Below are 27,675 nucleotides of genomic sequence, written 5' to 3'. Positions count from 1 at the left end.
TCTCACTACAGCCCAGGGGTCTGGGCAGAGCTAGCATGCTGACCCCAGTGATGAGAAAGGAAGAAAGGGTGATGTGCTCAAGGCTGCCACTGGGAAGCACAAGGCTGGACTCACACAGAGCCACTCGTACCAGTGATTGGCCCTTCCAGCCTAAAAGCACAAATCCTGTGGTCGGAGGGCATCGTGTGGGTTTCAACACAGGCTGGAGGTTCGCACCCCATAATGAAAGGTGACAGAGACAAGCATGGCGTCCTACCAACAGTTTATTTAAAAGTTTTAGAAGCATGTCCTGGGAGAAACCTGAAGCTCTGCAAGGACCCAGAGGGATGAGGGTAGGTGTGTCCCCGCAGGCAGGCAACGATCGTGATGGTTCTTTCCGAGAATGGTTACCCAGGCAGGTGTGACTCGTGTCTGGAGCAGGCGCGGGGCTTAAAGTAACAGGGCTCCCTGGTTCCAGTCGCTGGAGGAGCGGGAGGTGGCAGGGGTGACAAGGAGGGACCCGGCGCAGCCTCAGGGATGGGGGTTGAGATTTGTCCTGAAGGATAGAGGGGCTGGGGCAGTCAAGGCCGCAGAGTGACGACTGTGGCAGAGAGAGGTCCAGCCCATCTTGTGTGGGTAGATCCTGGAGTAGTGTGGGCTCACGGTCCTGCTGGAGGGATCAGAGGTGTTGGCGGGTGAGGACTGGAGTGGAGTGAGGGGGGCCCTGCAGCTTTTGGTTCACATGCCTGGCATTTCATTACCCTGCCGAAGCCCCTCTGGACAGGGCAGGGTAATGATCAGCCCCCTAGGACCTGCCCATGTGAACCTGTGAGGCTGATCAGAGACCCCTCATTCCTCACAGCAGTGATGGGGTGGAGTTGGGGCTGGATGGAGGCGCGAGGGGAGGGGTGATCACGTGACCAAGAATCAACCTGGATTAGCAGTTGACAGGAGAGAAGTTTTCCTCTTGTTGTTTCTGGTGGGGCCGCTAAACCTTGACAATGGAAGTGTTGAGGTTCCAGAGCTCAATTTCCTCACCCCAGAGTGAGGGACTGTCAGAAGGCAAGAGAAATAGAAAAAGAGTCCACCTATACATTTTGAGCACCTGGATCCACCCAAACCTGAAGCCTCATGTTGGCTGGTTATTTGAGCCAATGAGTTTCCTATTTTCTTGAATTTTTCCATCTCTAGCTATTGAAAGTGTCTTGACTTAAAATGCTGCACATTCCTTCAGCCTCCCACTCACCCGCCCCTGGCTCTCTTTGGGGTGGAGGCAGCTGTCAGGGACTTGGCTGTTGTCCCCTCCTTCGAGGGTTGAGAAGTTCAGGGTCTGCAGCTGGGAGGATGGACTTCTTAGATGCTGGCCTGGGGTCTCACCCACCTTGGAAGTTTCTCCTGGTGCCATGGTGGTACTGGCTGTTTTTCCGGGCATCCAAAATCTTCATCCAAGCCCGAACCCACCTGTCCCCTGGCCTCCCGCACACCATCTTGTTTTTCTGGGGTAAGAAGAATCTGCAGGGATGGGGATGCCCAGGTGAGGATGTAAGTGGAGAGGAAAGTTGTGTGACAGCCCCCACGGACTCCCCCGCGGTCCCACTCACATCACAGCAGGCAGGTTGCAGCTCCCACTCACGTCCTGGCGATGGTAACTCTGGGCATGCCGCAGCAAGGATAGCCGGGCTCGGCGGTGGTAGGCCAAGCAGCAGTCCTCAAAGGCACCTGCGACCACACAGCCGCCCATAGGCTCAAGTCTGAGCACGTGCATGTACGGCGGCGCATGCACTCTGCAGGGCCGTCCACAGACATGGCACCTACGCGCATGTGCGGCTACGTGTGCACCCTGCGGTTTCACAGGTGCCCTGCAGGGATGCCCCAACTGAGGTGTGCGGCCGCGCATGCGCTCTGCAGGGATGCCCACAGACGTAGTTATCCGCGCGCACACTGCAACCCTTCTAGGCACTGTGAAGGCCCAGGGACAGCATAGACAGCGAGGTGGCCGTTGGGCTCATCTTTGGCCCTTGACAAAGGGACAGCTGGCAGGAGTTGGAGAGGGCCCCACAGGCCCCAGCTGGGAAGGGTCCAAGACCGCAAAATAAATCGACCAAGGCCATTTCCACTCCTGCTCCGGTGCAGAGGGCAAGGAGTGGGTGCAATGCCCTGAGAAAAGGAGGGGGCTTGGTTGGAGGTGGAGGTGCCAACCTGGTGCCAGAAGTATCAAGGAGGATGAGAGGGTGGGATGAGCAAAGGATGAATTAATATGGAGACAGTGCTGGACCTTCAAGTTCCTCTGGGATCCATCCCTCTGCCAATCCCTGCCTCCAGGGGCCACATCTGACTTCTGGGAGGGACTCAGGGAGGACTTGAAGGCTCCCTCTATCCCCACCTTGACCCAGAAAGCAAGGAGCAGTGGAGTCAGATGGACGGTATTGCAGTGCCAGGCAGGAAGCTCCCTGGGACTGGGGGGCAACTCTACCCGCAGGATCAAAGGGCCCAGGTTGGGCCTGGCTCCTGAAATAGGCCTCTTATTAGAGGACAATGAGAATGAGGCCCAGCCCCATCCTGGGCAAAGGCTAAGGTCTGCTGGGGCAGGGCTAGGGCCTCTCAGACCTAATGAGGGGCAGGTGGGGCAGGTGGGTGGGGCCATGGGGCTTCCACTTGCCAGAGGTTCTGCTTGGCTACCTGCTGGGGCTCAGCTGCCTCCTCAGGCACACAGGGATGGAGAAAACAGTGGCAGAGCTGAGGGACACTGGGTGGGGGGGCATCCGGAATGAACTTTGGTCCCCAATATCAAGTGCCTAATCTCGGGAGAGGAGGAGAAGAATTCCCCGTTAATAGCAGTAATGGTTATCATAGTAGCTGCCAGGCACTGGGCCAGGAGTATCCAATTGGATCCTCATGTCCCATCTCTGCAGTGGGAATTTGGAACCTCACTTGGCAGATGAAAAAAATGGGGTTCATAAAGGCCAGACCACACAGGTAGCCTGGGTGGGGGAAGCCAAGATGGAGACCCATTTTCACTGGGCTCCCAGGCTCTGATCTCAACACTCCGTTTGCAGGCTCAGGTCACTGCAATGTGTCCTAGGCGGTAAGCAGCCATGGAGCCATCTGTTCCCCATAGTTCCTGGGCTGGCTGGAGTTAGGAGGGATGCCTTGGGTCATGGACTGTGGGGAAGGCACCCAGGGGCTCTGGAAGGAGAGGCTGAGGACCATCACCTCCAAGGAGCTGCACAAATGGTGGGCGTTTTTGCATGCCTGGTGGGGGAGCTGTCCATCAGAGAATGGATTCAGTGCTGGTGGGATCAGGGGAGGTTTCTGGAGGAGGGGAGAAGCACATTGATAGTGGGAGGCAAAGGAAAGATGGGGAGAGGGGACTCCAGAGGAGGAGGGAGGGATGAACTGAGGCAGTACCTTGAGCGTGGACAGTGGGACCCCAGGCAACTGCGAAGCAGGCCACCAGGCAGACCAGGAGCCACGGATTCATAGTGCAGGCTGGTCCTCCCCTTCTGGCACCTACCTTGAGGATTAACTGGGGAGAGCAGGTGGGTGGATGATGAGGACCCAACATGGACAGCGGCAGGCACCAGGAGCACCCCCATCTCAAGCCAGGGCCCCCTGCAAGGGAGGCAGGTGGCATGGGATGGGGACAAGTGCTGCAGGGACCTGCTGCCGATCTCGGGGAGGACTCACCAAAGCCTATGGTGTCCCTGGGGCTGGCGCCTGCTGGAGTGAACCTGAGCTCTCCTGCCTGCCAGGCCAGTAGGCTTCACCCTTTATAGATGGAACCCCACCCTGCTGCTCCGCCCTCCCTCCTCCTCCCTGCCTCCCCTCCCACTTCACCTCCTGGCTTCTCCCTTCAGCCTTACCCTCCTCTCTTCTCTCCATTTTTCTAGCTCTTCTCTCCAATGTCATGATGCACTTGGCGGAAGTTGGGGGCCAGGGGCAAAAGGATCCAAATCAAAGAACTGGGCAGGAAATGATACCTTCAACTAACTTGCTTGGATGAGGGTGAGAGGTGGACAGATGCAGGTGGACAGACCCAGCCTTGACCTTAGCCAGCCCCCTTGAAGGTTCACCTTCTCCCCCTCCAGGCCCCTTAGCCAGCACCCTGGCTTTCTCCCTGAAGGGCCTTTTCTCCTCATTCTCCTGGCTCCTTTCTTGCTGCATCTCAAGGTGGACCCTGGCTTCCCACAGGCAGGACTCAGGCTGCCTAGAGCAGGGGAGAGCCTTCATCTCTTCTCCCCACTCCCCAGTCACCTGTGCCCGTGGGGCCTTGACTTTATCCCATTTTTCTCTTCTTCCATAGTGGGGTGACTTATTGTGTCACAGAAAAGCCCTGTTTTTTGAGAACAGGCAAACCCACAGAAACAGAAAGTAAAATCAGCTGTCGCCATAGGCTGGGAGGAGGGGAGAATGGGGATGAGGTTAAAAGGAATGGTATAGATTTCTTTTTGCTCTGAAATTAGATGGTGGTGGTGGTCGAGGGACTCTGTGATATAGTAAACAGCATGGAATGGTACACTTTCAATAGGTAATGTCTCATGCAAAAAAATAATAATAATAAACGATAATCAAAAAAAGAGTTTTGAGCCAGACTGAGGGCTAGCCCAGAAGCCTGCTTTCCAGATTACTCTGTGAAACTGCTCCAAAGAAGCAGGGTTTTCAGCGTAGTTTTGTGTCTTGTCAGAACAAAGAATGTCAAACAAGTCAGGGAGACATTTCTTCAAGGTCTCAGAACAGACCACGTTTGAGGCGAGTCAGTATGACCTTGGCACCTGTGAAGTAAGTCTTATTATCAGAGGAGGACCAGAACTGGCATCCCAGCAAGGACTTTAATCTTTATTTTGAACATGGACATCCTTGACTTCTGGTCAGTGCGTCCTCTTAAGTAAAGCAGATGTACAATGTAGGTTGATAAGCCACAAACAGGCTTTTTAAGTTAGCATCAAATTTAAGTTAACAGGGGGACTTCCCTGGTGGTCCAGTGGTTAAGACTCCAGCTCTCAATGCAGGGGACCTGGGGTTTGATCCTTGGTGAGCAATCTCAGATCCCCTCAAGGTGAGTGCCATGGCCTAAAAATAATAATAAAATTGAGGTTAACTCATGTATTAGCCACAATGACCTCTCTCTCTATATATATATAAAATCTTTAACAGTGCAATATATGCAACTTGAATTTCCCCGAATATTATCTTGAGAATAAGGACCACAATAATGTTCTGGTTTTGGAAGAAAAGCGGGAACTCCAGGAAACCACGCCAGCAGGCACCCACCTAGAAGGAGTTTCTTTTTTTCCAGGGTCAGCGTGGTCCACCCGGAGCAGGGGGGTGAGGGTGGGGGCCGTGGGGGTGGAGGAGCAGGTAGTGGGGAAGGGGACTCTGCAGAAACCTCACAGCTGATCGTCTGTAACTTTTTATTGTCGACTTCCTTAACTATATAGACCGTTCGGAGCATTTATGACACTCTCTACCCCTTTCTCATCTCTCCAGCTCCACCAGGAGACCCTGGCGGGGCCCCTCACCAACTCCCTGGGCCCGGTCGGGTGGCTAAATGGGTGGGGCTTGGTGCAGGTGCCGGGCCTTGATTTGCACACTGAGCGCCGAGGCGGGGCTTTCTGACTGGGGCTGAGACCAGGGCGGTGCTTACGGACTCAGAGGCCCGGAGACCAGCGGTCTTGCGCCGGTGGCCGTGGCCGCTCCCTCTCCCGGAGTAGGTGAGGCTGGTCCAGGACGCGGTTCCGCGTGGCTGCGGGCTTGGGGACGCGGCGTGGCGGGCCGGGGTCAGCCTCTCCGCTAAGGCCTACCGTCCCTGCCTGCCCGGTCGGCGGGCAGCGGCCAAGACGTGGCGTTACTCAGTAGGGGCGGAGGTTCCCCGTGAGCAAGCCCACCTCCCCACCGCTCACAGTTGGTCCCACCAGCAGCCTTAAAAGGGAGCAAGGGGTCTGAGGAACCAGCACGCAGGGCAGGCAGGAGTTTTTGCTCTCAAGTGTCTGAGCGGCGGACAAGATGCTTCAGGACTAAGGCCCCTGGGTGGAGACCTGGAGTTTCGAGGATCGCAGTTGCTGATTGTGGGGCCAGACCTCCACGGTCAGGGCTCGGCTGAGCAAGGGGAGGCCTATGTTCCCGCAGCTCCCGGAGGTGGTCAGGGTAAACTGTCCCCAGCGAGGGGACCCTCTTCTCTGCATGTGTGAACACAGCGCAGAGGACAAAGCCGCCTCCTGCTCCCCAGTCCCCAGCTCTGAGCATGAGGCCGTTGTGAGTCACCGCCAGCCTGCAGCTGAGCCAAATTCAGGGACTGACCACACCCCAGGGTCCGCAGGACAGGATGCAGTGCAGGGTGAGCGGTAGGGGGCAGGGGCACAGCTCAGCGCACCTCTCGGATGGTCGGACTGCAGAATGGGGCAGCCAGGTGGCTGGGTGAAGGGAAATACCAACCACTGCCTTTGGAGTGAGCTCCTCTCGGGGGTCTGGGTACCCGGCTCACTCATTTCTCTGCTGGAAGACCTCCCAGGTGCTCCTAACAGTTGACCAATTTTACAGAGGAGACTGAGGGTCTCAGAGACCCTTTTTATTTTTTATTCTTTGGCCAGGAAAATCCAACTTTTATTTCTTAAATACTGTGAAGGAAAGGGGGCCATCTCCTAATGGAGGGAAGGCCACTGAGCAGAGGCCTGGGCTCATCAGGAAGGATCCTGGGTGGAGGGCCTCCTGCAGTTGCTTTTGCATCACACCTCCACCTCCAACTCCCCATGCTGCCTGCCTCCTGAACCTTTGGTGCCTCCGGGTCCTGGTTCAGGTGGCCTCTGAGAGAAGCCCCTGGGATGCCGTCCCCACCCCACCCCCCACCATCCTGACTCCACACACCAGACCCCGGGTATCCTGTCTGCCAGGCCTGGGCTCCGGTTGTACCCAGCTGCCTCTCACTCTGGTCCAGATGTACAGTGGTTGCCAGGCAACTGGAGGAAGGAAGGAAAAGTGCTATTTTTGTTTGTTTGTTTTGTTTTTAAGGATGGCTTGCAAGCCTCTGGCCTGACTTTCAGGGACTTAGTTCCTTGTGTGACCCATTTTACTGTGTTCCCCATGTGGTTGGCCTGCCTCCTGAAAAGTCAGATTTGAAGGGCTTCCCTCCCCAGACCGACCAGCTGCCTCTGTGTTCCAGGGGACCTGGGCAGGGTACTCAGGCTACCACCACTGGCTGTGGCCTCAGTCCTTGTGTTTCTCCTACACCTACTGAACATGTGGGGGCTGGGGCAGCTGGGGCAAGGGTGATGCGGGGAGGGAGGGCAGTGGGTCCTGAGGAGAGGGTCCCATATGGGTATGAGTCCCTCTTTGAAGATGCTGGGGCTTCCCTGATAGCTCAGTTGGTAAAGAAACTTCCTGCAATGCAGGAGACCCCAGTTCAATTCCTGGGTAGGGAAGATCCGCTGGAGAAGGGATAGGCTACCTACTCCAGTATTCTTGGGCTTCCCTTGTGGCTCAGCTGGTAAAGAATCTGCCTGCAATGTGGGGGACCTGGGTTCGATCAAGATCGCCAGGAGAAGGCAAAGGCTACCCACTCTAGTATTCTGGCCTGGAGAATTCCATGGGGTCGCAGAGTTGGACACAAATGAACAATTTTTACTTTGAGGATGCTGAGCTCCACTCAGCCCTTCCACACAGGTCTCTGGGTACCTGTTACATACCAGCCACATTCCCAGGGGTGACTGGAGTGAGCAAGCAGATGTCTCCCAGCCAGGAAGGGGGACGGCGATGTCACTGATCCTCATCAAGCACCTGTTTGAGGCCATTTGTTATTCATTCAACAAACAGGTGGCGAACACCTACTGTATGCCAGGCACTAGGCTGGGTGCCCTGGGTAAGCAGTGCAGAGCAGACAGGTAGCAAGTTATGAAGCAAGATCCTTGGAGACAAGCATCACTACTTCAAATCTGGAGGTGGCAGGAAGATGCCGGGGATGGGTTGGGCTCCTCTAAAGAGAATGACTTGAGGTGACAGCAAATGCAATGGGATTAATATTTATCCCCACTGGACAGGGGAAAAAACAATCATCTGAGGTCTGGAGAGGTTGTTACCTGGCCAAGTAAGTGGCAGCCAGATTCCAAGTTGAGGTCTGACTCCTTCATTCCACATGTACTTTTTGGGAACTGTATTACGCATGTCTTTTTTTAAAATAATGTATTTTGTTTAACCCTATCCATCCAAGATAATGGGCTTCCCTGGTGGCTCAGTGGTAAAGAATCTGCCTGCTAATGCAGGAGACACAGGTTTGATCTCTGGGTTGGACAGATCCCCTGGAGGAGGAAATGGCAGTATTCCTGCCTGGGGAAATCCCATGGACGGAAGGAGCTGGGCGGGCTACTGTTCATGGGGTTGCAAAAGAGACATGACCAGCGACTACACAACAACAAGCCAAGATAATATCATTTCAACATGCAATCAAAAAAATTATTTATGAGATATTTTCCCTTTTTTGCATAGGAAGTGTTCAAAACATGGCTTATTGAAAAGTTTCAGTGCACTGTAAGTGCTGAATAGCCACATGTGGCTGGTGTCTGTCTTACTGGACAGTGCATTTCCAGCCACAGATCACAGTCAATTCAAAATTTTACACTGTTTCTTTTCTTTCATTTTCTATTGACTTTTTAAGGGCAGTTTAATTTTCCCAGCAAAATTGGAGAGAAGGTACAGAGATTTCCCATCCATGCCCTGCCCCACATTATCAACAGCCTGCATCTCAGGGCCATGTTTGTTACTGCCAATGAACCTACACTGACCAATCACTATCATCCGAAGTCCGGGGTCTGCATTCGGGTTCACGCCTGCTGTTGTACATTCCATGTGCTCGGTCACTCCAGTCGTGCCCGACTCTTTGCGGTCTCATGACTGCAGCCCACCAGGCTCCTCTGCCCATGGGATTTCCCAGGCAAGAATAGTAGAATGGGTTGCCATGCCCTCCTCCAGGGGATCTTCCCGACCAAGGGAACAAAACTGCACCTCCTGCATTGGCAGGTGGATTCTTTACCATGAGCGCCACCAGGGAAGCCCTTGTACATTCTACATGTCTGGACAAAATGTATAAGGACGTTTATCCATCATCATGGTGTTATACTGAATATTTCACTGCTTTAAAAACCTCTAGGCTCCCAGCATGTCTTTTTTATTCTGATGTTTTGACAGCTGGGGACTTGCTGATTCTGAAGGTACTACCCCTCCTAGGGTTAGCAGATTCCCAGAGATAGTAAATGGCCTCCTTTCAAGGGCACCTTTCATATGCAAACCAGCCAGTCCAGAGCCCATACCCTAACTCCCTCTTCTATCAGGCTCCCACACTCAGGGTCACTATTCTCCAGCCCGGGTCGCCCCAGGGCCAGGCAATAGACAACTAGGGACAGGCTCTAGTCCCAGAGCCTGCTGAAATGATTCACACTAGCAAGTCCTAAGCCTGCTTACCCAGCCTCACTCAACCCTTCCCACGGAAATCACAATAATGGGGACTTCCCTGGTGGTCCAGTAGTTAAGAATCTGCCTGCCAATGTAGGGGACACAGGTTCCACCCCTAGTCTGGGAAGATCTGACATGTTGAGAAGCAACTAAGCCCACGTGCTACAACTACTGAGCCTGTGCTCTAGAGCCCATGAGTGGTAATTACTGAAGCCTGTGTGCCTAGAGCCCATGCTCTGTGCAACAAGAGAAGCCACAGCAATGAGAAGCCCCTGCTTGCTGCAACCAAAGAAAGCCCGTGATAGCATCAAAGACCCAGCACAACCAAAAGCTGATTAATATTTTTAAAAATTGTGAGAGTGAAAAAAATTAAAATAAAAAAAATTGTGATAGAGAAGACAGTTTGCTGCTCATAGATCCCAAGAGGAGGGGGCATAACACACCATGCGGGGAAACTTGGGGAAGCACCAGAGTCAGTAGGGAAACAGAAGGAGCAAGGAGAAAGCAGGGCCTTCCCTGAGGAAGGCCAGGCCAGGCAGGGTAAGAGATTTGGGACTGGCCAGTTTGAACACTCTCGGCTGGCCCCAGGGGCGGAGTGGCTCTCCCCGGTTGGCTGGTATAATACCTCTCCCTGGGGGAACTAGGGCAGGGGGATTTTGCGTCCCAGGAGTGTGAGAGCCTGACAACAGAGTTGCCTGGAGTCTGAGCTCTGGATTGGTTGCCCTGCATTGGAAAGGCTCGCTCCATTACCTGCTATCTCTAAGGATTGCTGTAAGGGCAGTCTGTCCCAGATCAGCAAGGCTGGCAGATGTCAAAACATTATAAAACACAGAAAATAAAACCCACGATGAGTATGCTCATCACCTCTCTCCTCTCATCACCTGTCATCCCCTCTTGCCTGCTTCACAGCCACTCCTTTTTGGCAGTGGAGGAATGCCAAGGACAGCCTTCAAGTCTCTCTGGTGTCTCTACTCTCCTGCCTCACTGTCCCCCATCACCTCCCACTCTTGGACTCCTGCCCTGGCTCCCACTGAAGCCTAACAGTGGCCCCTCACCCTTGGCCCCTCGCCACCCCTCCCCTAAGACTGTCACCTCCTTTGGCTTCAGAGATACAACCCATTTTGTGTCGATCATCATTGCTGTGTCAAGAGTGTTTTCCCAAGTTTTCGGCCCTGGTCCCTCTTGGAGAGGGCTGAGGCCACACAAACCCTATGTTGGGATTCTAGCTGCTGACAGAAGGCTTTGAGGTGCCTTAAAGATCATATATCTGTTTGGCCGTGAACTTCTGCAACTAAAGACTCATTTTCCCTTTCAAGTAAGTAAGTTCACTCGCTCAGTCATCTCAGACTCTTTGCAACCCCATAGACTGCAGCACACCAGGCTTCCCGTCCATCACTAACTCCTGGAGCTTACTCAAAATCATGTCCATTGAGACAGTTAATGCCATCCAACCATCTCATCCCGTTTTCCCCTTCTCCTCCTGCCTTCAATCTTTCCCAGCATCAGGGTCTTTTCCAATGAGTCAGTTCTTCGAATCAGGTGGCCAAAGGATTGGAGTTTCAGCTTCAGCATCAGTCCTTCCAGTGACTATTCAGGACTGATTTCCTCTAAGATTGACTGGTTGGACCTCCTTGCTGTCCAAGGGACTCTCAAGAGTCTTCTCCAACACTTCAGTTCAAAAGCATCAATTCTTCAGAGCTCAGCTTTCTTTATAGTCCAACTCTCATATCCATACATGACTACTGGAAAAAAACTATAGCTTTGACTAGACAGACCTTTGTCAGCAAAATACACAATGGCTCCTTGACCTTTGTCTCTGCTTGTTAATATACTTGCCTAGGTTGGTCATAGCTTTTCTTGCAAGGGGCGTCTTTTAATTTCATGGCTGCAGTCACCATCTGCAGTGATTTTGGAGTCCAGGAAAATAGTCTGTCACTGTTTCCATTTTTTCCCCATCTATTTGCCATGAAGTAATAGGATCAGATGCCATGATCTTCGTTTTTTTAATGTTGAGTTTTAAGCCAGCTTTTTCACTCCTCTCTTTCACTTTCATCAAGAGGCTCTTTAGTTCTTCTTTGCTTTCTGCCATAAGGGTGGTGTCATCTGCATATGTGAGGTTATTGATATTTCTCCTGGCAATCTTGATTCCAGCTTGTGCCTTATCCAGCCCAGCATTTTGCATGATGTACTCTGCATATAAGTTAAATAAGCAGTGTGACAATATACAGCCTCGAAGTACTCCTTTCCCAATTTGGAACCAGTCTGTTGTTCCATGTCCAGTTCTAACTATTGCTTCTTGACCTGCATACAGATTTCTCAGGAGGCAGGTAAGGTGGTCTGGTATTCCCATCTCTTTAAGAATTTTTCACGGTTTGTTGTGATCCACACAGTCAAAGGCTTTGGCATAGTCAATAAAGCAGAAGTAGATGTTTTTCTGGAACTCTTGCTTTTTCTATGATCCAGCAGATGTTGGCAACTTCCTTTGCCTTTTCTAAATCCAGCTTGAACATCTGGAAGTTCTCGGTTCATGTACTGTTGAAGCCTGGCTTGGAGAATTTTGAGCATTACTTTGCTAGCAACATCTGATGGATCATCAAAAAAGTGAGAAAGTTCCAGAAAAGTATCTACTTCTGCTTTATTGACTGTGCCAAAGCCTTTGACTGTGTGGATCACAACAAACTGTGGAAAATTCTTAAAGAGATGACCAGACCACCTGAACTGCCTCCTGAGAAATCTGTATGCAGGTCAAGAAGCAACAGTTAGAACTGGACACGGAACAACAGATTGGTTCCAACTCAGGAAAGGAGTACCTCAAGGCTGTATATTGTCACGCTGCTTATTTAACTTATATGCAGAGTACATCATGAGAAATGCTGGACTGGATGAGGCACAAGCTGTAATCAAGATTGTCAGGAGAAATATCAATAATCTCAGATATGCAGATGACACCACACTTAAGGCAGAAATCAAAAAAGAACTAAAGAGCTTCTTGATGAAAGTGAAAGAAAAGAGTGAAAAAGCTGGCTTAAAATTCAACATTCAGAAAACTAAGATCATGGCATCTGGTCCCATCACTTCATGGCAAATAGATGGGGAAACAATGGAAACAGTGACAGACTTTATTTTTTTGGGCTCCAAAATCACTGCAGATGGTGAATGCAGCCATGAGATTAAAAGATGCTTGCTCCTTGGAAGAAAAGTTATGACCAACCTAGACAGCACATTAAAAAGCAGAGACATTACTTTGCCAACAAAGGTCCATCTAGTCAAAGATATAGTTTCTCCAGTAGTCATGTATGGAGGTGAGAGTTGGACCATAAAGGAAGCTGAGCTCTGAAGAATTGATGCTTTTGAACTGTGGTGTTGGAGAAGACTCTTGAAAGTCCCTTGGACAGCAAGGAGATCCAACCAGTCCAACCTAAAGGAAATCAGTCCTGCATAGTCATTGGAAGGACTGATGCTGAAGCTGAAACTCCAATCCTTTGGCCACCTGATACGAAGAACTGACTCACTGGAAAAGACCCTGATGCTGGATAAGATTGAAGGCAGGAGGAGAAGGGGACAACAGAGGATGAGATGGTTGGATGGCATCACAGACTCAATGGACATGAGTTTGAGTAAGCTCCTGGAGTTGGTGATGGACAGGGAAGCCTGGCATACTGCAGTCCATGGGGTTGCAAAGAGTCAGACACAACTGAGCGATCTAACTGAACTTGCTAGCATGTGAGATGAGTGCAATTGTGCTGTAGTTTGAACATTCTTTGGCATTGCCTTTCTTTGGATTGGAATGAAAACTGACCTTTTCCAGTCCTGTGGCCACTGCTAAGTTTTCCAAATTTGCTGACATATTGAGTGCAGTTCTTTAATAGCATCATCTTTTAGGATTTGAAATAGCTCAACTGGAATTCCATCACCTCCACTAGCTTTGTTCATAGTGATGCTTCCTAAGGCCCACTTGACTTCACATTCCAGAATATCTGGTTCTAGGTGTGATCATACTATCATGGTTATCTGGGCCATTAAGATCTTTTTTGTATAGTTCTTCTGTATATTCTTGCCACCTCTTCTTAATATCTTCTGCTTCTGGTAGGTCCATACCGTTTCCCTTTGAGGTTTGCTGTAAAAATCAGAAAAGTCTTCTCCTAGCGAAAAGGGAAAAGAATTGGCCAAGGGCATGTTGGAGAACATGGGAAGCCTGTCAAAGTCAGCTACGAGAAGCAAAGATTGTGACTTTGGTGGCTTTATGTGCATACCTTTCTTAATTTGTGGAGAAAAACTGGTCATTGTGTCTGTTTCTCCACCCCAGTGTTCTAAGCCTGAGAAGGTCTGGTCCACCATAGCCTTGACTCCCAGTATTCTCCTAAGTCACAGGGGGGTGGAAGTCCTAGAATCAAGGTGTTGACAGGGCAGTTCCTTCTGGAAGGCTCTCATGGAGAATCAGTTCCCAGACCTTTTCCAAGTTTCTCACAGCCACCTGCATCCCTTGGCTTGTGGCCCCTTCCTCCATCTTCAAACCCAGCAGTGTGGCCTCTTTTAACCTGTCTCTGACCTCTGTTTCTGTCATCACATCTCCTTCTCTGACCTGGACCCTTCTGCCTTCCTTTCGTAAGAATCCCTGTGATTAACGCTGGCCCATCCTGATAGTCCAGGATCACCTCTCATGTCCAGAGCCTCAACTTGATCAACCTGCAGAGTCCCCTTGCTGTGCAGTACCATGTATCCCTAGGTTCTGGGCATCAGGACATGACATCCTGGGGGAAGGGAATTCTGTTGCCTCCCACAGCACTCATGGGGAGCAAACTCCTAAGGGAGGGTAGGGAACACTCCTCAGGGGAAGTGATGTGCAGACTTGTGGCAAGAGACGGATGGGCCCCAGGCTGAGCAGCCAGAGTTTGTCCTCTGTGGACTAAAACTCCAGAATAGCAGAAGCAAGAGAGAAGGTGGGCCCTGTCCAAATAAAAGACCACACATTCCTCATGTTCAAAGTCAAGGAGACCTTCCCAACTATGCATGCACAAAATGGTCAAAAGAGAGAGGGCACCACTTCGTAGTAAGTGATGTCAGCCTACCCATAGGCCTCTTTGCTGGAATCCATCTTGGCTAAGAGATGTGCACGCACACACGGGAGGACACTGAGATCACCCAATACGGGCTCAGAACCAGACAAAGCAAGATGGCTGGCCAGAGGAAACCCAGGAGAATGCCCTATAAAAGTGATTCAAATTACCACAAGGGCGTGAGTCTCTCCGAGCCCACTAGTGTGTCTATCCACACATATCCCTTTTTCCTCCTAATAAGCACTTCACTTGTTTCACTACTTTCTGTCTCTATGTGAAAACTCATTTCTGCACAGCTGACGGGCCAGGGGCTTGGTCACTGGCCCCTGGTCCCTGGTGGTCTGGTGGCTAGGATTCAGTGCTCTCACTGCTGCAGCCGGACTTCATTCTCTGGCTGGGAACTGAAATCCTGCTTCAAGCCGCTGCAGGCTGAGGTCACCCGAGATCAGGCTCAGTTCTGGAAGGTGGCAGGAAGGGAGGGTGGGTGAGGGAACAGAGAACAACAGGCAGAGGGAACCAGACACATAAAACAGTAGGCTCCCTGAATACCTGACCCAGATGTGACCTGAGGGCCCTTAACATGAGCATAGAAAGCCAGTGGAGAGGCCACCTGCCCAGGTCTGGAGAGAGAAGAGATTGTCACAGTTGTGGTGGCGGGAGGGAAGCTGAGGAGGCAGAAATGCTGCTACAGATCCTACAAGGCCTGGTCCTGTCTCCAACAGGAAGAATCCTCTGGCCCCAATGTCAGGGAGGAGCCCTGCTGTGGCCACTTTCTGGTCCTATCTATCCAGACCCAGACAAGCTTCTCCCCTTCTCTCCCGATGGAGGGTTTCTATTCAGTAACCTTTGGCCTGTCTACCCCTGCCCCACCTTTCTAGGAAAAAGCAGTTTCTGGTTCCTCCTGACCCTTGGCCCGCCCTGGATTGGAAGCCCATGAGAGGGTTGAACACTCCTACCTCTGGAATGTGAGGCCCTGGGGGTGAGAGGGACACACAGCTGGGGACCAGTGCTTCCTCCCCACCCCTCACTCCCCACCCTCCACCCCAGCCCCTATCTGCTCTGGCCTCTGGTCCCTGCCACACCAGGAAGGGCAGGGAGGTGGGCAGTGTGCTGAGGACGCTGGATGGGTCACCGGGTGGGGAACGAGCCGGTTCACCCATGGGACAGCGGACAGGAGGGGGGGTGAGCTGGGGCTGGGGTGTCCCCTCCAGCTCCTTATTGCCACCCCCACACCCCACTGTGCTCAGGTTGGTGACATCCCTCAACTACGGGCCCCTGGAGTCTGACAGGTCCTCCTTGGGTCAGGGCAGGAGTGGGTGCCCATCTCACACACTGAGGAGAGGACCCAGCTTGGGTGGCCTAATGGTGGGGGGATGGGGACACGGTGGGCTCTGCCAAGATATGGTAATCCTGGGCTGGTGTCTTACTGCAGTGGACCCTCGAGAGAGAGGTTGGCTGCTGGTTCACTAGGTCAGCAGAACTTTGACACCTACTGGGTGCTGGAGATGAGGGAAGGGTGGCAGGGCTCGCGTTTGCTGACTGCTTGTGGCTCAGCTGGTAAAGAATCCGCCTGCAATGCGGGAGACCTGGGTTTGATCGCTGGGTTGGGAAGATCCCTTGGAGAAGGGAAAGGTTACCCACTCCAGTATTCTGGCCTGGAGAATTCTATGGACTGGATAGTCCATGGGGTAGCAAAGAGCTGGACATGGCTGAGTGACTCTCACTTTCACTTAACCAGACCCTGTGCTGGAACAGGCCTAGTGACTGCGCTTCTGCGGGAAAGGACCAGGGGTTGTGGGGGGAGAGGGCTGTGGGGACCTGGGTAAAGAAAGCCCCAGTGCATCAGCACAACGGCTTGGAGAAGTGGAGGGGGGGAGGCAAACATGTGTTCAGGGGGACTTCCTTGGGGGTGAGCCCAGGAAAACCCCTACTCCTGGGGGGGAGCGGGGGCTCGTCTGGGGAGATGACCAGCCTCCCCATCCCCGCCCCACTGGCCAGCCTCTGAGGCTGAGCTCCTGAGGCCCAGCTCCCCATCTTCCCACTGGAGTTCCAGGTCTGCTCTATCCACCAGAAAATGGGGAGCCCAGACCCCAGAATTCCCATGACCTGTGGAAGACTGGGCAGTGTTGGTGTGTGATGAGGGCCACCCGAGCTCCCGCCCACACCCAGGGTGGGTATGGCAGAATCACATGCTCCCCAGGCTGAACTGTCCTCCCCAAAATCCGTATGTTGAAGCCTTTACCTAAATCTTTGGCTTTAGGACCTTTAAAGAGGAACTGGAGTTAAAAATGAGTCTAACCCAGTTTGACTGGTGTCCTTTTATGGTGGGGAAATCAGGGACACTGAGGGAAGGCCACATTAAGGATGCGGGGAGAAGATGGCCATCTGCAAGCTAAGGAGAGAGGCCTCAGAGTGAAGCCGACCTTGACCCTGGACTTCCTGCCTGCAGGACTGAGGAAGTGAGTGTCTGTTGCTTAAGTCCTGGCCTGTGCTTTGTTGTGGCAGCCCTAGTGAACTCATACTCGCAGGGCGCCCTTAAGGGAGGCAGCAGCCCATCGCCGGGTGCCTGGGGATGGGGTTGGAGCAAGGTGAGCATGGGCCCTGTTTCTTTCCTCTCCCGTGTGAGCCTGAAGCCATCACTTCGGTATTTATTTAGTTTTATTTATTTGGCCACACCAGGCCTTAGTTTCAGCATGCGGGATCTCCGATCTTTGTTGCAGCATGAGAACTCGGTCGTGGCATGTGGGAATCTAGTTCCCTAACTAAGGATTGAACCTGGGCCCTGCATTGTAAGCACAGAGTCTTAGCCACTGGACACCAGAGAAGTGCCAATATTTTTTAATTTTATTTTTTAATTAAAAAAATTTTTTTTGGCATGTGGGATCCAAGTTCCTGGACCAAAGATCAAACCTGTGTACCCTGCATAGCAAGCACAAAGTCTTAACCACTGGACCGCCAGGGAAGTCCCTGAAGCCCTCACTTTAACCATACCACTGAGGATGCCCACTCCTCTCCATGCTCAAGCATCTTAAGCTGCTGCACCCTGGCTGGAAGAGTAGAAGTAATACCCCAAAGATGCCACAGTGAACCCACAACCCCCCACCCCAGCTGGGTACTCCTTCCCCAGAATGGTCGATGCAAATCATCTCCTCAGCCCCTCCCTTCTCCCCAGCTCCCACCCTGCTTTCATCTGCATTCTGCTCAGTCCATCTAACAGGACCCAACTCAGAGACTTATGATGAGGATTAAACTGCCTTCGCACAAGGCTTGGCCACGCTCAGGAGGCGTTCTTACTCCACGTGGTCGCAGGCCTCCTGTCCATTTCTAGAGCAGTTCCCAAGCCAGCTGCCAACACTGGGCATTCAGATCACTGCCAACCTTTTACTCTTTAAAGGCTGTAAGAACAGCCCTTCCACTGGGGGCTCAGGACACTTGTCGGTGGTGTAACCACAGGGTCAGACCATGAAACTCGTAAGATGCTAAGCAAGTAGCTTCCGAAGGTTTTGTAATTTTCTGGTAACCCCAGCTACCACCCTGAGGAGCCAGTGTCCGGGTCTTGGCAGCACTGGAATGGTTTCACCTTAACCAGTTCTCACCCAAGGGCCATTCTGAGGTTTGTCGACTCTTTCTTCCCTGGTGAACTGTTGCTGATCTTTGCTCCTTGAGTTCTTGTCGATTTGCATGAGCTTTTAATAGCTGATAACACACCTGGCTTGTTCCCCTGGTACAACTCACTCTTAACCTTGCATAATCAGAGGTTAGCCCATGTGGAAGACTCCCAGAGATGCCGCTGGCAGTGCTTTTGAATTTTTCATCTGGGGAACTGAATGGTTTGAGGGTTTCCTGCTATATGGAATGTGGGAGTTACACGGTGGGGCAGAGGCCCATAATGGGCCCACCCTTGGGACCCTTGCCCCTGCACATTGGGGCAGGTGGGAGGCACCTTGGCAAACCCAAGGGGCCCTAGCTGCTTCCCATGGGATGCTGGACGAGGAGCAGGGCTGGAGAATGGTCACAGCCAACGGAGCACCTGCCAATGACTGACAGGCATGAAGTCTCCATCTCATTTACAAAGCAAAGATTGAGGAAAATGGTCTGGCGATTTCTCATAAAGTTACCTTGTCAGCCAGCCACTTTAGTCCTAGATATCTACCTAAAAGAAATAACATACATCCCATCAGACACTTGCCTATAAATGTTCACAGCAGCATGATTCACTAAAGCCACAAGGCTTTAGTGAAGAAACAGCCCCCAAAATGTCCGTCGATGGGTGAACGGATCAACACGTGGTCCAGCCACATACCATGGAATATTATTCAGCCCTGAAAATGAATGAGGTACTAAATCATGCTACAACAGAAACAAGCTTTGAAGACATGATGTTCAGACACAAAAGGCCACATATTGTATGAGTCTATTCATATAAAGTGATCAGAACAGGCAAATTCATGGAGTCAGAAAGTGGACTAGTGGCTGCCAGGGGCTGGGGGAGGGACTGTAAAAGGTCATGAATGAATGATGTTAGTTGTGTCGCTCAGTTGTGTCCAACTCTTTACAACCCCACGGCCTGGAGCCCACCCGCCAGACTCTCTGTCCATGGGATTCTCCAGGCAAGAATACTGGAGTGGGCTGCCATTTCCTACTCCAGGGGATGTTCCTGACCCAGAGACCAAACACTACAGGTATACTTTACCGTCTGAGCCACCAGGGAACCCCAAAGGGCATGGGGGTTCCTTTAAAAAAATTATTTATTTATTTGGCTGCACCAGATCTTAGTTGTGGCATGTAGGATCTTTAGTTGCAGCATGTGGAAATCTGGTTACCTGACCAGGGCTCAAACCCCAGGCCCACTGCATTGGGAGTTTGGCATCTTAGCCACTGGACCTCCAGGGAAGTCCTGGGGTTCCTTTCTGGAGTGATGAAATGTGCTGGAATGAGGTGGCGGTGAGGTTTGTGCAACTTTGTGGATACACTGGAAACTACTGCATTTCTGTGTAATTTTTTTTTAAGAAGTACTGCAAAAAGCCCAACACATACATGTAAAACACGTAGAGACAGGTCAAGGAGAACACATATGGCATGAAAAATAACAGCTGGATTTAAAGGAAAATAGAAATCTTAAACATGAAAAAAAATGACACAGTGGCTACTTCCCGGTCACTGGCAGGAATGAGGTGGGTGAAGTGACAGGAAAAGTGAAAGTGATCACTGTCAATAGTGACCCTCGGAATTGGAGTCACAGGGCCTGTTCTAACCTTTGATACAGTGGGAGATAAAATGCCACTACTGCTCTTGCTGGAAGAATGCCCAGTGGAAGGGGCATGGTCAGATCTAGAAAGGGAATTCTGGGAACCAGCACTCGCCAAGCTCACTCAGGTCACTGACCCATGTGATCTTGCGCCGTGGTGTGTGGGGAGCTTGCCTTTCGGACGAGCAGGGGACCCCTCCCTTCCTGTTCTCCCAGGCATTGAGCATAGAATCTCCTTTGTGGGCCTGTGCCAGGGTGGTTGTCCTGGGCCTCAGCTGCCCTGCTCAATGTGTGTCCTCGAGGTGGCGGTGCCCCTCATCTTTTACAAATAAACAGAGGCTTGGGAGATTATCACACGGCAGTTCCTGGGTGTAAGCTCTGTGCCTGCTCCAGGTCAGGTTCTCTGGGTCAGAAATGCATACGAGCAGGAAGCACGGGGGACCCACGCCCAGAAGGAACCCCTGGCTACCCATTCCTCCAACTCTGGAGTAATCAGGGCCATGAACTCCAATGGGGTTGCCCACTGAAAACAAACTCAACCGTCCAAAAAGAAGTCGATACAGCTTCCTGGTTTTTTCCATCACTCACCGACTCAGCACTAGTAATGAAATCAGACTGAAGTTTGGCCCCCAAAGAGCTCCAGTGCTGGAAAATTCTTTCTTCCAGAAGCCAGGCTGCTCGACTTCCATCCTCAGGATGGATGATCCGCTTCGATGCCTCAGCTCTCTTTGGGGGCTGACTGGTAAATGGCTCCCCTGACAATAAAACCTATTACTCTTCTGTTTTGTCTGAGCTATGAGGCAAGTGGGATCTTAGTTCCACAACCGGGGATCAAACCTGTGCCCGCTGCACTGGAAGCACAGAATCTCAACCACTGGACCACCAGGTAGGTCCCTAAACTCACTTCTATGTCCCCAAAATAGCCCCCACCCACACTGTGAGCCCTGAAAGTGGTCCAGGTGTCATGGCTTCCCCACTGCTGTGCCTAATAACTGGGCTACCGCCTTGCCCACACCTGACTGTCTCCAAGTCCTGATCCCACTTCTAAGACACTTGGAATCCTCCTCTCTACATCCTGTCATACACCTGCTTGGTCAGCTCTCCCTGGGGCTGTCTTCACAGTCCCCACCCCCTCTTTTGAAGTGTGCATTCCACGCCTGGCTCTGGGGCCCTTCCTTCTAACAAATCAGCAAAGAATCACATTAAGTGTCTCATTTAAAATGCTCTTTGGCTGGGGACTTCTCCAGTGGTCCAGTGGTTAAAACCCCACACTTCCACTGCAGGAGGCACAGGTTTGATCCCTGCTCTGGGAGCTAAGATCCCACATGCTTTGTGGCCAGAAAACCAAATCATAAAATAGAAGCAATACTGTAACAAATTTAATAAAGACTTTAAAAAAGCTGGTCCACATCAAAACTACATATATTTTAAAAAAACAATAAAAAATTCTGTCTGAAAGATTCTTTCAGCTGCCCATTGCCTACGGCAGGAGTACTGGGGCCCTGTGACTGCTGTATTGAGTTACTACAACCTTGGTGGCTTAAAGCGAGGCACATTTATTATTCAACAGTCCTGGCAGTCACAAGTCTGAATTCAGTCTTATTGGGCTTAGATCAAGCTGCTGGCAGGGCTGCAGTCCTGGAAGTTGGAGGAGATAATCCATTTTCTGGCCACTAGAGGCCGTCCGCATTCCGTGGCTCGTGGCCACCTCCTCCAACGTCAAAGACATCAATGGCATCACTGTCCTCTCTTTGTACTTTCACATCTCCTTCTCTGCCCCTCCTGCCTCCCTCTGATAAGAATCTGTGATGATGTTGGTCTCATACAGATAATCCACGACTGCCTGCCCATCTCCAGATCCTCAACTTAATCCCATCTGCAGAGTCCCTTCTGCTAGGTAAGGGGACATCTTCACAGGTTCCCAGAGACCACTGTTATTCTGCCCATCACAGCAAGACAAGCCTACTTTTTCTGAAAAGGGCCCCGCAATAAATCTTTTAGGCTTTGTGGGCCATCTGGTCTCTGTTGCTAAGACTGCACAATTTTCAGAGCTCAATGCAAGATAAAAATATGGGACTCCTTCATTCACAAGATTAAGAATTTCAGACCAGTGACGGCAGAAGTACAGGCCCCCGCCATCTGAGCAAGTCTGCGTCTGCTCCTGCAACCTGAAAGCGGCCGTGGGCCACACACAGATGACGGGAGTGGGCGTGGGACCAGTAAACGTGATGGACGCTGAAGGTGCACTTTCCCATGTCACAAAATGCTATTCTTTTGGGTTTTTTTTCCAATCATTTAGAAATGTAAACGCTGTAAATGTAAATGCTCCCATGCTTCCAATGCAGGGGACACGGGTTCCCTGACTGGAGAACTAAGATCCCATGTGCCCTGTGGTGCAGTCAAAAAATTAAATAAGATAAATAAAATAAAAATGTAAACATCATTTGTAGCTCACAGGCTGTGTAAAAAAAAGGTGTGGGTGGAATCAGGCTGCAGTCAGCTAGCTTCTCGTCCGCAGGATGAAATCCCAACTTCTCTGCCTGACTCTCTAGAGTCCTTGACAGCCAGAGACAGACACCCTGCCAGTCCCGTCTTATCGTCTTCTTTCCTTGAGACACCTACTGCTCCGTGAACCCTCCTCACAGGCAAAGCTGCACCTGTGCTCTGGCTGGTCCATGTGTGAAAGCCCCATCTCCCCCTCCTGTGGCTGGCAGACCCTGGCTCCTGCTGCCCTCCAGCCCAGTGCTGCCCTCATGAAAGGTGGTGCTCTGGACCTGGCTCTTGTCACACTGCCTGGGCTTGGTGTCTGCATGTCCTCTTCTTTCTTGCAGCAGCAAGGTCCTTTCGAGCAGGAACCCAAACGGAGTCATCCTGATCACGTGGACCCTGAGAGCATGTGCTTCGAGGCACAATAAGAACAATCAGGAATTTTAGTGGCTGGAGTGTAGTCTAACCCTGACCCTTAAGAACCAAAACTATGCTTCTTACTAAAAAACAAAACAAAGAATTTCTATCTCAAGATCAGATCAGGGTAATAAAGATCTCTGAGATCAGGCAGGCTGGACTCAAATCCCTGTCCTTACTAGACATGTGTACCTGGACAAGTCACCTCCCTTGCTCTTAGGACAGGGTCTCAACTTGCCATGGCCAATCAAGCCCCGTGTGTCATGCCCCTTTCAATCCCATGAGTCACTGGCCTTTCCTAAGTGTGCCACGCTCCTATGGGCCTCAGGGCCTTTGTGCTTGCTGTTCCTGCTGCCTGAACCGTCCTGCTCCCCTTTGCCTGTGACTCACCCTAATGACTGTGCAGGCCCCCCCTGGCTGCCCCTGGGCGAAGTCAGGTCTGCCTGTTACACACTTTGCTGGCACTCTGGACCTCTGCAGGTTGAAATTATGTGTGTCATTTCTTCTTACAATTAATAAGCACTTGCTACCAAGTTCTACTTCAGATTCTGAAAGTGGGTGATTTCATTTCATTCTCACAGTGCCCTCATAAAGCACCCCCACTTCGTGGAATAGGAGGCTGAAGTTCAGAGAAATTAAACAACTTGCCCAAGGTTGCACGGCGATGGAGTGTCAGAGCTCCCCTCCTAAGCCTGTCCTCGCAGGTTGACTCTGAGCTCTGTGAGGGCGGATGCATGTCGGGTCGTTGTTGTACGTATCCCCAGGGCTGAGCGCCTAGACCGGCTGAATTACAGGCGACTGCAAAGCACTGATGACCTAAAAGAAACAGCACTGCAGTAGCAACAAGCACTCCTAGAGTTCAGATCTTGGTTTCTAATACCATGCTCTAATCCGAGGAACCAGACTCAGCGAAACGGCTGCTTCTAAGGCTGGGATCAGGAAATACACATGAGAAGAACCTACAGCATCTTGCAGTGCTAGAAGGTAAGGAAGTCCTACAGAAAAAACAAACAAGCAAAAAAAAAAAAACTCACCAAACAAAACACATTGATAGGAGTGTGTCAAAAACCAAAGGAGGGCTTCCCTGGTGATCCAGTGGTAAATAATCTGGCTGCCAATGCAGGAGACATGGGTTGGATCCCTGGTTTGGGAAGATCCCATATGCCAAGGAGCAGCTAAGCCTCTAGAGCCACAACTATTAAGCCCTAAGTACTGAAGCCCACACACCCTAGAGCCTGTGCTCCAGGACAAGAGAAGTCACTGCAATGAGAAGTCTGTGCGCTGTAACTAGAGAAAAGCCCTCAATGAAGACCCAATACAGCCAAAAATAAATAAATTAAAAACAAAACAAAGGAGCCAACTGAAAGGGCTACCAGTGGCCAATGCTGGAGCAATTTGAGCAAAATAAAGTAGTATTGGCTTATAATCCAGAGTATAAATAAATATTCAGGAAGCTATACTGATCTAATTAAATGACTGGATAAACTAATAAATGGGGGGAGAAGAGGTAAGCCTTTCATGCAGAAGGATTCCAAGTAATTTATGTAGATATCCATCTTTAAGGAAGGGAACACACATGTCCACTCTCTATGTGGGCTGCATATAGTGACTTCCTTCCAAAGGAAAAAGGGAAAAGTGACTTTACAGTGGAAAAACCTAACAAATACTAAGTTAGCCAGGTGATGAAGGCCAATATCAACACACATAAATAAAGTTGATAGTACATATCCTTTTTTAAAAAAAGAATTCCCTTACTTTCTTTTATTTTGGCCTCACTGCTCCGCCTGTGGGATCTTAGTTTCCTGACCAGGGATCAAACCCATGCCCCCTGAATTGGGGGCACAGTGTCTTAACCACTGGACCACGAGGGAAGTCCCCAGTTGTATGTATCCTTGACATGGTAAGATGAAAATGGCCTTTACTAACTCTTTGGTCTTCCTCCCTCAAACCCATCATCCCAGGGTTACCACAGGAAATATACCAGACAAATGCCAATAGAGGAGCATCCTACCAAATATCTGACCAGGTCTCTCAGAACAATTAAGATGATCCAAATCAAGGAAAGTTGGAGAACATGCCAAAGCTTTTTGGAGACTAAAGAGACAGGACAACTAAGAGACTGGATCTTAAAAGTTCTCATCACAAGAGAAAAAAAGAAACCTAAGTGTGGTGATGGATGTTAATCTTTAACCACCTTATTGTGGTGGTCATTATGTAATATACACATGCATCAAATCATTATGTTGTATACTCCAAAACTAATGCAATGTCATGTCAATTATCTCTTTTTAGAGAGAGAAAACAACTCAGTGTAACGTGGTATCCTAGATGAGATTCTGGATGACAAAAAGGACATTAGGTAAAAACAAAGGAAATCAAAACATGAAGAAGGGTTGACAAGAATGTATCGGTCCTGGTTCGTTCAGTGTAACAAACGTGTCCTGCTAATTAAAGACGGTAGGGTCCGGGAAAGTGGGTGTGGGTGAAATGGTAACTCTGCTTTCTGCGCAATATTTCCGTGAATCTAAAATTCTTCTAAAAAGTCAAGTCCACGAATGACAGCAATGATAAACCATAGGTGAACAATCACAATACTCCACTATTCATCATGGTGACAATGACTGTAGCTCTCTTCTTACACTTTATTGTGAGCACTCCGTAGAACCGACATAAAGCATTCAGCATGAGGTATAGCTTAATTCAGAGCACTGCACTTGTCACCATTCGACGAAATCTATGCCATCCACTATGGAAGCCATGAGCTCTACATGACAAAATTTAAATTAAGTAAAAATTAACTTAATGGAGTTCTTGTGGCAAGAAACTGGAGTGGTTTGCCATTCCCTCCTCCAATGGACCATGTTTTGTCAGAAATTTCCATGATGACCCATCCATCTTCGGGGGCCCTGCACAGCATAGCTCAAAGCTTTATTGCGTTAACACAAGCCCCCTGACCACAACAAAGCTATGATCCATGAAGCTCCAATACTTTAGGAAAGAGCTGATTTCACTGGAAAAGACTCTGATGCTAGGAAAGATTAAAGGCAAAAGAAGAAGGGGGTGGCAGAGGATGAGATGGTTAGATAGCATCACTGACTCAATGGATACGAGTTTGAGCAAACTCCAGGAGATAGTGATGGACACGGGAGACTGGTATACTGCAGTCATGGGGGTGGCAAAGAGTCGGACATGACTTAGCAACTGAACAACAAAAATTAAGTTCATTAAATGCTCGGTTCTTTAGTGCTACCAGCTACATGTCAAGTGCCCAAGAGCCACATAGAGCTCGTGGCTATTAAATTTGGCAGTGTTGATTAAAAAGAAATGCCCATGAGCACAGAATGTTCTATTGGACAACACTGCATAAAACAATGGAGAAGGCAATGGCACCCCACTCCTGTACTTTTGCCTGGAAAATCCCATGAACAGAGGAGCCTGGTAGGCTGCAGTCCATGGAGTCGCTAGGAGTTGGACATGACTGAGAGACTTCATTTTCACTTTTCACTTTCATACATTGGAGAAGGCAATGGCACCCCACTCCAGTATTCTTGTCTGGAGAATCCCAGGGACAGGGAAGCCTGGTGGACTGCCGTCTCTGCGGTCGCACAGAGTCGGACACGACTGCAGCGACTTAGCAGTAGCACAAAACAATAAACAGCACGATTGTTTGTTCAGTATTCTTGACTCCTTCAGGTCCTTCTGCAAATCTTACCTTCTCAACCTTCCCAACAGCCCTCTTTCAAACTGCAACCCCCACCCCCACCCCCACATACCCCATGCCCAATTTACTTTTTGGTCTTACCACTTGCTGTGGAATCCACTTAATTTCTTTCCTGACTCCGTATCTAGCACTGCATGGTTCAATGCTGTAGCCGTTGGTAACCACGGCTCCTGAGGCCTTGAAACACAGCCAGTCCAACTTCAGATGTGCTGTGAGTGTAAAAGACATACAAAATTTCAAAGGCATGTAGAGAAAAGAAAAGGAAAAAAAAAGAATGTAAGAATATCTCATACATTTTTACATTAGTTACAGGCTGAAACAGCATTTTGGAGATAAACTGGGTTAAAGAAGACACGTTATTAAAATTAACATCACCTGTTTCTTTCTTTCTTTTTTTTTTTTAACATGGCTACTAGAAATTTTAAATTATGCATGTGGCTAACATTTGTGGTTGCCTTACATTTCTCATGGGCTTCCCTAGTGGCTCAGATGGTAAAGAATCTGCGTGCAGTGCAGGAGACACAGGCTTGATCCCCTGAAGAAAGAAATGGTAACCCACTCCAGGATTATTGCCTGGAGAATCCCCATGGGCAGAGACTGGAGGGTTACAGCCCATGAGGTCGCAGAGTCAGACACGACTGAGCGACTAACACTACATTTCTCATGGACAGCATCAGTCTAGATGGACAGCATCAGTCTAGAATGTCAGCCAAATAGAGGCGGGTATTTTCGCCTGTTCGCTGCCGATACAGTGATCGGCACATAGTAGGCGGTCAATTAAATTTTAATGAACGGACGTTAGGCTGAGCCTCTGGGCACCCGTTAGCTCTAATAATCAACACAGATGGAACACTGACCATGTCCCTAGGTCCGCCTCTTCACTACAGCAGATAAGGAAACTGAGTCCGGGCGAGGTGACGTAACCCCAACCCAACTGCACGCAGTGCGGAAACGTCGAGGCCGGGATTCGAACCCCGATTGCCACCGCAGCCCAGGCGCGCTGACCGTTCCTACCTTGCAGATTGGTGACGGCGGCCGAGGAGGCGGCGGGATAAACAGGCGCGAGACACACACCATGCCCAGGACAAAGGGAGCGACTCTTCGGCCGCAGCCTCCCGTCGGCCTCCGTGGGCCAGGCCACAGCTGGCCCTCTCCGCGGCCATCGCTGGCCACCCGCGCGTCTCTGCCTGCCGCCGAGCTCTTCGCAGGCGGCGCCAGCCGGAAGTCCCGCCCCCGCCGCGCGCCCCGGGGCGCCGCGACAGCAACGCGGGCCAATGAGAAGCGCGCCGTGGCGGACGCCGGCCAATGGGCGCGCGCGCCGGGGGGGC

The 27,675-nt window shown here is 50.7% G+C and overlaps 1 protein-coding gene across 7 annotated transcripts; it reads right to left on the bottom strand.

Annotated features, from left to right (window-relative positions):
• Positions 1 to 245: 245 nt before the first annotated feature.
• CCL25 (C-C motif chemokine ligand 25) lies at positions 246 to 27,576 on the bottom strand. 7 transcript variants are annotated; one of them, XM_070792921.1, is made up of 8 exons: positions 27,362 to 27,576; positions 26,429 to 26,556; positions 3,843 to 5,049; positions 3,388 to 3,505; positions 1,581 to 1,698; positions 1,361 to 1,491; positions 912 to 1,031; positions 246 to 649 (listed from the first exon to the last, which is right to left on the bottom strand). In XM_070792921.1, the coding sequence occupies exons 4-8, from the start codon at positions 3,458 to 3,460 to the stop codon at positions 639 to 641; spliced, it is 453 nt and encodes a 150-aa protein (XP_070649022.1). In that variant the 5' UTR covers positions 3,461 to 3,505; positions 3,843 to 5,049; positions 26,429 to 26,556; positions 27,362 to 27,576; the 3' UTR covers positions 246 to 638. The 7 variants fall into 7 exon arrangements, 5 of the variants coding, with proteins under 5 accessions (XP_070649022.1, XP_070649023.1, XP_019819833.1 ...); XM_070792922.1 differs by having other exon boundaries at positions 4,234 to 5,049; XM_019964274.2 differs by lacking the exon at positions 3,843 to 5,049.
• Between the last annotated feature and the right edge of the window lie 99 nt (positions 27,577 to 27,675).

This window comes from Bos indicus, chromosome 7 (genome assembly GCF_029378745.1).
Source record: "Bos indicus isolate NIAB-ARS_2022 breed Sahiwal x Tharparkar chromosome 7, NIAB-ARS_B.indTharparkar_mat_pri_1.0, whole genome shotgun sequence".
Lineage (NCBI taxonomy): Eukaryota > Metazoa > Chordata > Mammalia > Artiodactyla > Bovidae > Bos > Bos indicus.
Note: the sequence above shows the minus strand (reverse complement) of the source record. Positions and strands in the feature narration are given on the sequence as shown.

Excerpts from the sequence above, each read along its gene's own strand:
- CCL25 (XM_070792921.1), bottom strand. The coding sequence starts at position 3,460 with ATGAATCCGTGGCTCCTGGTCTGCCTGGTGGCCTGCTTCGCAGTTGCC. Across the intron at positions 1,492-1,580 it reads TGCAACCTGCCTGCTGTGAT|ATTCTTCTTACCCCAGAAAA; the intron begins GTGAGTGGGACC and ends CCATCCCTGCAG. Across the intron at positions 1,032-1,360 it reads CACCAGGAGAAACTTCCAAG|TCCCTCACTCTGGGGTGAGG; the intron begins GTGGGTGAGACC and ends GCCTTCTGACAG.